General features: G+C 34.5%; 1 protein-coding gene across 1 annotated transcript in view; it reads left to right on the forward strand.

Moving 5' to 3' along the window:
- The first annotated feature begins 4,918 nt into the window (after positions 1–4,918).
- phyhd1 (phytanoyl-CoA dioxygenase domain containing 1) overlaps positions 4,919–9,877 on the forward strand; it is an 8,470-nt gene continuing 3,511 nt past the window's right edge. Inside the window, exons 1-7 of the mRNA XM_015382706.1 lie at positions 4,919–5,069; positions 7,651–7,809; positions 9,288–9,363; positions 9,454–9,501; positions 9,571–9,626; positions 9,698–9,760; positions 9,850–9,871. Of these exons, the coding sequence (XP_015238192.1) occupies positions 4,983–5,069; positions 7,651–7,809; positions 9,288–9,363; positions 9,454–9,501; positions 9,571–9,626; positions 9,698–9,760; positions 9,850–9,871 (511 nt within the window). The 5' untranslated portion in view covers positions 4,919–4,982. The remainder of the gene's footprint in view (positions 5,070–7,650; positions 7,810–9,287; positions 9,364–9,453; positions 9,502–9,570; positions 9,627–9,697; positions 9,761–9,849; positions 9,872–9,877) is intronic.

Genomic DNA, 9,877 nt, shown 5'->3' on the forward strand with positions numbered 1-9,877 from the left:
GGAGCAATGCATTGCTCTATGCTTTATACAGTTTGAAAAGATTCAGCTTTTTTAAAACCTTGATTCCAGCGGCTCAAAACCGAGCGGGAAACAGTTAGAGATTGCTAGCATATTTTCTGCTTAAACTACGTTCTTGTGATTTCCTTTAAATTTTTATTTTAAAATAACTTTTAAGTGTTTTGCAAAAAGTTTTTACTGAAAAAGGGGAGAGCAGCGGATTATGAATAGACGGAGAAGTCATCTGGTGACTATTTTTTACTGATTGGCCAATCAGAAACTAAAATCTCTTATTCAATTCAATTCAGTTTATTTCTATAGCGCCAATTAACAACACATGCCATTTCAAGGCATTTTACAATTCACCAGATCATACAGTCAAATTGATTCAGAGTTTTCTATGTAAGGAAAACCAGTTGATTGCATCGACTCATTGACTCAAATGCAATCCCTCACACTAAGCATGCTTGTAGCGACAGTGGAGAGGAAAAAGTCCCTTTTAACAGGAAGAAACCTCCAGCAGAACCAGGCTCAGTGTGATTGGCCATCTGCCGGGGCCGACTGGGGTTCAAGGAGACAAGAAGCAGACAAGCCCATTAAGCCGCTAAAACAATAAAAAAAAATACCAACTCCATTAACATATATTTTCTGTTTTAAAATAACAGTAACATGCTTTCAGAAATGTATAATTCTCATCTAAGCTTAAAATAAAATAAAAATCTCAGCTTTTTTTACAATAAAAATTTTGTAAATATGGTCCAAGTGCAAAATTATCCTGAAAGAAGAAAGATCTAAAATTTGAAATGTTGTTCTTTGTGCTACTTAAGGAGAATAAGCTTAGATCTGTATCAGCAGCTCAAGCTCTAAAAATGTGTCAATCTGAAATCAGCAAAAAAAAATTGCCCAGTGATTGTGGAATTTAAACAGTTTTTTTTCTTGTTTATAAAACGTTATAAATTAGTAAGAACACTTAAGTGAAAAGCAGCAGAAAACTACAATCGGCTATTTTAAATAATTCTCACTTTTTTGTTAAAAGAGGCAGATTGTTAATATTCAGCAGACCCTTAAGGACTTTGAGTATTTTGTCAGAGATTGATTTTCTTACTCTCTGCTCTCTTTGGAGGTTTAAAGCAAGCATTCCTTTGAAGATTTAGTTTAATGATTCCTCCCAGTGAAATCTGTGTCACAGAGGGCCCTTAACCAAAGTGATGACAGGTGTAATGCTACGCTAAGTTATCTCTATCTCTAGGTGTGAAAAGACAAGCCTAACTGAGGCAATGGTCTATAGATGGATTTGTCTGTTTTATAATACAGTGCCTTACAAAAGTATTTTGAGCTTTTTTTTCAACATTTTGTCACATTAAAAGCTCCAACCTTAATGGGTTTAATTCAAATTTCATGAACCAACACAATGTAGTGCATTCTGTGAATAGTGTTAACACTCTTACATGTTTAGTTTTGCTTGAAAACCAAGAGCTCAAGGTTTGATCTGACCGGAGCTCCCTGAACTCCAAAAGGGATTTCTGTTTCCTTGCTTTCAGCAGAAACCATCTTTCGTCCACTCAAACAATTAAGGTCCAGATTACTGACATGTGCAAATCACAACAGGACGCAGTCATGTTCGTGGCTGGAACGGGAAGGAGTTCAAGAGGCATCTGTATTCTTGCAGAGCGCTGCAGGTCGAGACTGAGGCCCTTTGGGTGAACATTTAAAATCAAAGTTATTCATTCGCTTGCACAAAACACCTATACAGTGTGTTGTGCTACAGGGAGAGGCTGTGGGAGAATTTGATATTGCGAGCGATCATCAATGTGGTGCACTGCAGACCTCCCTTCTGCAGAGTATCAAATTAAAATGTAATCGCAGCATTCCTTGTTTCGCCAACGGTTCTAATGTTAAATTCTGTTAATGAAATCATGTGCAGCTTATTCAGATTTGATCAACGTCTATAGATTGATATTCATACATGTTTTTTTGTCTGTGACCTCTAGAGCTCTACTCAGTCATCATTTAATCTCTGAGTCATTCATTTCACTTGCTGCGTGCTCTCTTTCCCCTCCTGTCAGCGTTTAGTAATCAGGCGAAGGCCCGACTTAAGGTCAGTCAGATGCTTTTTGAAAACCAAAGAAGGGAAGTTTTGGTTGCTCACTTCTTAGTCACAAGAACACTTGTATTCAATAATACAGGGTTTCCTATTTCTATTCAAGTAGTTATTGAAGGGAATTAAAAGCTTTGTTTTTTGAGCATTTGTGCTAAAATATTTCATTTCAACTTTTTAAAGTAGAGAATATCAGAAATGGTGCCGTTAGTGTGTGTTCTGTACGCTTTAGGTTATGTGTTTACTTGGTTTTAATTTCACAGACTTAGATTCGCATCAGCAGTTGGATCAGAACATCTGCATTTTCACAGTTTTTTTATAGATATTCTGACACAGCTGAACAGAACCGGCCCATGACAATCTTAACTGGAAGCAAAGGCGATCTTCACTGCGTGGATTTACATTCTAAGTAGGTCATATTTTGGCTTTAATTTGTCATAATCTCAGTATTAACTTATTGTTGAGAACATATTTTTTTTGTGCTGAACTGCCATGGTTTCATTTATTCTCTGGAGTTCTGTATATATTTTAAATACATGATTGTATTTCCGGTCTACAGTGAGTATTCTGATGCCTGTCTATCAGGGACTGACTTTTTTTTGTTGCTTTTTTTTTCCTCATGTGACTTAATAAAGCATGGGTTTGCAATTATGTGCAACACAGCCATACTAAAAAACACATTATTAACCCTTACAAATGGTCTCTTTGAATATAAACTGCAAACTGAATGGACAGATTTTTTGTCTGGATCATGTGTGACGATGCCTTCATGATGACAGTTTTTGACAGGTGAATGAAACACTGGCTTTTTAAGCATCTGTAAGGATGAATGTTCAGATCCTACTTTTATACACCTGATAATAAAATGAACAGTTAACGCTATTTCCTGCATTTTACAGTTTTTTTTTGTTGTCCTCTTGGATTGTTCCTGTGTTAAAGAGAAGTTGAACTGCTGAGAAATTATTCTTACACACTATAAATAATGTTTAGGGCATATGCAGGGTTGCAACTTCAAATGCTTGAGAATATTAAAAACAAAGATTTAGTGGAGCCTTGTCCTTATATCAAGCAGCTGCACAGCTTTATGCCCTAAGAAAAAGAAGGGGAACAGCTGTAGCTTATTATGTTTTATATTTTTAAAGTATTGTAGATGCATGGCACATATATGGTATTTGGTTAATGGTGGAGATGAAGTTCTCATAAGGATGAAAGATTCAGTGCCACATCTCCGTTTGCTTCAACGTTATCATCTTTTCTATAGATTTACAGATATTACAGTGGAATCAGTGCTTCTGTAACATCTTTCCAGACCGGTTGCTATTACTGGTTAGGATGTGTAAAAAAGCTTAAAATAAAACTTTTCATTTGAGCACATTAGGTTTCTGCAACAAATTACATCCCAATAATTTGGGATATAAACCTATGAACACAAAAAGAGATCAAATTTGTCATAAAGATATTTATATATGCTCATTCACTAATAGTGCCTCAAACTCTGTTATCTTGTTGCTGGATACATGTTATAGCATATCTAAGTTATCTGTTGGGGTAGCAGCTTCTAGGTAAATGGCTCCAAACAGAAAAAGAAAGCTGCTACCGACTGCTCTGAAGATTGATATAGATTTTAGGTACTCAAATAAAATGGGGCTGGGTCTCTGTTTTGTTTTGTGCGGATCCAATTAAAAAGTTAAACAAGCTTTTATCAACCAAGAAGTAAGTTTTTTTTTTTTATATGTTTGAGTTTACCTCCAGCTTAATAACCAAGCAGAGGAACAGAAAAAAAAAATCAGCAATTTCAAAATAAAAATCTGGATGTTCAAAATAAATCTGCAAGTTTGAAAACAAAAACATAAAAAAAAAAAAAAACTATCTGAAAAGTAGTTTTTCTTTAAAAAAAAAAAAAAAAATTGTCTTTTCTTTAGCAAGTTTTTTTTCTTCAGAATTTTTTCAGGTTGGCTTGATTTTTTTATTTTAATTTTTTTTATGGAACCGATTTGGCGGCAGAAATTATACAAGTCATCATCTATCCTTTGTTTACGGAAGAGGATTAGGGCCACGGGAGAAAACAAAAAAAGTTAACTGATTTTTAAATTTAAAAAAATAAAAATAAAAAAATAAAAATTTTTCAGTGTAATATGAGGAAAAAGTCAGAATTCTGACTTTTTTCTTATAATTCCTTTTTCTCAGAATTCTGACTTTAATCTCAGAATGCTGAATTTCTTCTCAGAATTCTGACTTTAATCTCAGAATGCTGAATTTTTTCTCAGAATTCAGACTTTAATCTCAGAATTCTGACTTTAATCTCAGAATTCTGACTTTAATCTCAGATGTGGATCTTAATGTAGATGGGCACCATGAAGGTAGAGATGTTGGAGCACTCAGCTTCACTGATAAATATGTGAGTTGTTTGGGAGGAACAGTAACACATTGGAGGAAAATAACGCAATTAGGCAACTTTTTATGTGCCCGAGCGGTCCCCGGTGATGCCACTTTTAATTGATGGAGGAGTAGAAGGTCATTAAAACAAGAGAGCTAGTTGAGTCTCTAAAACAGACATGGCTATGGCTTGGTGCTAACATGTTTGTGAGATTAAAGTCAGAATTCTCACATTGTTCTCATATTAAACTGAAATAACATTTAAAAATCAGTTAACTTTTTTTTTTTCAGTGGCCCTTATCCTCCGTACTATGGTACTATGGTCTGATTATTATTTTTTTTTTTTGCATTATTTATATCACAGCAGTGACATCTAGAGGCCATACTGTGCCACTGCAGTTCAAACTATGGGCGCTGCAAGGAAAGAGTTAAAATTGCAAAATCCTATTACACTACAGTTGTATTTAAATTGGCTTTGACAGCTCACGTGTTTAGACTGTCGATTACCCGGATGAAAAAGATAGGGGCTTCGCTTTCAAAAGGATCAAACTCCCAGTGGATCATCATGGATTTTATGACAGATCGGGACGTGCAAAAGGTAAGAATCACTTTACCAAAACACATCGAGATCTAAAGGGTAATGCTCTTGACCCCAAAAGTATTTCAATGCTGTAAAGAAAATGCACTGAAGTAAACTTCCTGCAGGATTGTAGCCACAGCGCGTGAAATGGTTAAAAATGTGGGATCATTACATAAACAAGCTGCACCCACAGGAGGTCAGTCATGGGTGCAGAATGTTCATCTTTTACTGTCTAAAGCAACAGATAATTAGATGTTTCACTTCATCGCCTACATTGTGCAACAGATGGTTTTGATATATCTGCAAAAAGACTCCATCATTGGGGAAAACAACAGATTGTTGATGGAAAATCCTTTTTTTTTTTCCACATTTACATTACAGGTTTTTTATTTTTTCAATTGACGGGTTTGTAATTATTTGATATTCAGGTGGATAATTAAGCAGAAAGCAGAGGGATAGGAATTAATTTATCAAAGTAGTTACAGATTAATTTCGTAAGATACAAAAAAAATAGTTGTGAACATAAGCAGTTAAAACTTTACCTAAGTCTGAACTGTTGGAGACTTAATGTTTTATGACAGATTAGGCATTAAATTGTGTTTCTTACAGCAGAAACGCAATTTATAAAAAATAAAGCAGAAAAAACTTTCACCATCTGGTTTTAAAATCATAGACTCTACCATTTTTATTAAATTATATAGAAACGTAAATTTTGCTTAATATGAATCGCTCTCAATACTATTGAGAACTAAAAAAAAGGGCATGTTGTGTTGTAAGAAAATGCATTTGGTGTTTTTAGACTTAGACTCAACTTTATTTATCTGTTGGAATTACTCCTTCAGGGAAATTCTGGTTCCAGTAACTTATATAGAGTGCAGAGATAAAGCAAGATGCCATTAAAGGTAAAAAATATAAAAAAAAATACAACAGATAAAAAGAATAAAGAGACTGTATATAGTACTAAAGAGCGTAAGAAAAGTTGTAATGTTCTGGAATAAGTTTCCTTTAGATATAAAAGTATCTGCACAGTGGAGAGCTAAGGAAAGACTACACAGCAGTTGAACTGGATTACTGCACTTGTACTGCAGAAATGTACTGGCCATAGAAATAAGGGCATTATAGGCTACACAGCAGTTGGCATGTGTTACAGTGAGATAGAAGAATATTGCACAATAAGTCATGTTTTTGTACGATCGATTGGTTTCTGTAAAATATCATCAGAGTGTAAAGAACTCAACATTTTTTCCAAAGATGTGGTAAACTAAGTTACATTTGCTTTGGCAAGTTTTGTATAAAAAAACTACTTCACTGTACTTTTAAATGTTCTAGTTTTGAAGATGTTAATTGAGAACAGTTTCTGGATCATCTACCCACCTGGACTCACCTCACTAAACAAAAACCTTGCATGTTTAAACCACCAGACAGATAACTCACCAGTGAAGTTTTTTGTAAAAGTTAAACTTTTTATATGTTTATTATATTATATTTATTGTTCTAATTTAGTTTTCTGTCTTCTGAGCCAGATGTGTCATTTGTAGGTCACATAATTATATACAGTAAATTGTTCTGTGTATATTGTCACAGAAAGAAGAACATCAATATTTTACTTGAGACATGATTATATGAAAAATGCTTTTTAAATCAAGTTCTGTGAAAATGTTTTTATTATGTTAATTGTGTTGATATTTCAATTTGCTCATAACTACATATTTCTGTCTGTCTGATTTCCTCATTTTCATCGTATTAAAAATAGATGTTATAATAAAATAGTTACTCACCAAATACTTTTTATTCATATGGAAATATTTTTTGGATTATTACTTTTTAATTCAACTTGTGTAAAGCTAATTTAAAGTAGTTTTACTTTTACTTGAGTCAAATTTCTGACTCTTTTACTTACACCTGAAACCCAAAGAAATCCAACCTCAAAAGAAGTAGAAAAATGAAAATAGCTCTCAGAAAAAAAAAATATATATATATATATATTTTATTATTTCTGTTGAATTAAGAGGTTTTTTTTTAGCTCTAACTTTGAAATCCTGCTGCGTCCGCACAGTTTAACCTAAAGACACCATTCGAACTTTAGATGGGTCACAAAACTCGCTCTAACAACTTCTATGTTGTTGACTATGACTATAAAAATTCACCTGCTTGTTCCATATTAAAAATATTAAACATCAAAGAGGACATCATTCACTTACCCAATGATTTATCCATCCATTGTCTCATATCCTGGGGTAATCTCCAGCAGTGAGTGGAGTAATCTCCGTATAAATCAACAGTCCACACAGAGACACAGAGAAATCAACATGCACTCATACCTCAGGATGCTTTGGAGGTAATCTAACAATAATGACTTTGGGATGTGCATGCATCATAGAAAATCCCTACTGTCAACAACAGAATCCAGGATATTCCGCTACAGGGCATCAGTGCTTCCAATGGAGCCGGTGTGCAGCCTCAATATAATCCAGCTTTTCAATATACATATTCATTTAATGTGTAGGTGCAATGGATTAAACATTTCTGATGAAGAAGTTGCAGATCATTTCCAAACTTCAGTAAGAGCATCTTTTGTCCCTTCCTTTCTGGTTCTAAGTACAGGGAAGATGGATACGTGGTTCTAGACGGGCTGCTGACCTCTCAGGAGTGCGATGAGCTGAGGCAGAGAATGACAGAGATCGTGGAGCGTATGGACGTCCCAGAGCACTGCCGGACTACTTTCTCCACCTACCATGAGGAGCAGCTAAAAAAACAGGTGGCCTAATAAACAGAACGGCATGAGGGTAGTCAGTGGCTGCATTAAAACTCTTCAATCACCCAGATTTATTTATTTTTGCTGTTTCTCACATGCTTTCCTTTACGCAGATGCAGGTAGGCCTGCAGAAAATCCCTCCCATCACTGTTACAGTGCTTGCAAAAGTACTCTTATCTACTAAATGTTCCCATTACAAGCATAATTGATGTATTGTATTGGAAGTGATGATTTACACTAATACAACATATTGCAAAGTAGAAATTTAATTTACATACAGCTATTTTTGGTGAGTTTAGATATTTATTAGAGAAGCAGCAGGTCAATGCGGAAAAAAAATGTTAAGATGACAAATGTCTGTTATATAGACTTGTATATAACCTCTATGGAAGAGTGATAGAGTTATTATTCTAAGATTGTAACCAAGATTTCAGCTCCAAATGTGTAAAACTAGTAGAAACATACCCACCTGGCTTTCTGCTGAGGTTGCAGAAGGTAGTGTTGACTGAGGGTGAACTTATATAGGTGCATGCCACATTTTTTGTTGTTGTTTGAAGCATTTAAAAAGCCATAATCTTTTCTTTTTTTGTCATTTCACAATAATGTATGACTGCTTAACACTTTATAGGGCAAGTTACCATTTCTGAGCACTTGCATACTCCTTACAAATGGAGTCCCATCTGACCCAGTGAGGTCTAGAAGCACAAGATCTATACCCAGCCAGTCAGCAAAGATACTGCTACATGGCTGTGCATCTTATTTTGGCATTTTACCAATTAGATGAACACTTAAATGATATATTAGCTACCGCAAATTAAGTTGAAAAAAAGGTAAAAACTTAATAAGTCAAGAAAAAAAGGTAAAACGTTAATTAAAAAGTTTAAAAGTCAAGAAAAAAAAGGTAAACAGCTAATTGAAAAGTTAATAAGCCTAGTTAACAATTATATTTAGGTTTATAAACTAAAAAATGTAAGTGCCACTATCAGCATTAATGCCTCTAAGGGTATGTTGGACCAAAAAAATGTGTTTCTTTGTGTTTTTCATGAATTTCTTATTTTTTTAAATTTACTTATTTTTGTTATTTTTCTTAATATATTCGGGCAAGTTGGCATTTCTATTTATTACATTGACATTCATTATTGCCATCAAAATGTTACAAAGGTAATAAGGTCTTGTCCTGGATTCCAATAACACTGTTGACTTGAAAGTTGTATTTTTAAAGGATTTCACTGAGTGCCATAATAAAAAAATAAAGGGATAATTGTCTGTTACAAAAACAAGAAGTCTGGCTTTGAAATATGACTAAATGCATAAACATTTTGCAAGGCAATCAAATGACCTTTGTCCCAAATTTCTCTCAGCCTAATGTCTTTGTTGTCATTTCTCAACCTTATGTAAATAGTGTGTTTAGAGAGTGAGCCTTTCACCCCTTTCAACCTAGTGATGCAACAGCTGACAAGTGTAAATATCATGTCCTGCAGGGGAATGCAGATTATTTTATCACAAGTGGAGATAAGATCCGTTTTTTCTTCGAGAAGGGCGTTTTTGATGACAAAGGTGAGCTCCGACGAAACTCTTTCTGTCCTGTGAAATATTTCAACAAGTCATGAAAATCTAAATGAGCCAGAGCATATCATGTTCTTGCAGGGGAATTCATCGTACCGAAGCAGCAGTCTGTCAATAAAGTCGGACATGGTAAGATATCCTGATTGATAGAGTCGTGTGTCCCCTCTTTGATACCCTAACAAACTTTCTCCTTTTTAGCCCTACATGCATATGAACCTTTGTATAAGAAAGTTACACATTCAGCCAAGGTCCAGGTGAGTCGTCTGAAGCAAAATATCAGAATATTTTTAATGGAAAACAAATAACCTGGATATTTATTCTTTAGGGGATAGCCAAGAAACTGGGTCTGGTTAATCCTGTGATTCTGCAAAGTATGTACATTTTTAAGGTAAAGGATGTTTGTCTTAAAATAAATGAAGAAACATCACAGAGTAAATGGTACAAAAGTACATTAAGAAAATAATTCATCCTTTTCAGCAACCAGGAATCGGTGGTGAAGGTATGA

The sequence above is a fragment of the Cyprinodon variegatus genome, unplaced genomic scaffold, assembly GCF_000732505.1.
Source record: "Cyprinodon variegatus isolate N-32 unplaced genomic scaffold, C_variegatus-1.0 Scaffold264, whole genome shotgun sequence".
Taxonomy (NCBI): Eukaryota; Metazoa; Chordata; class Actinopteri; order Cyprinodontiformes; family Cyprinodontidae; genus Cyprinodon; species Cyprinodon variegatus.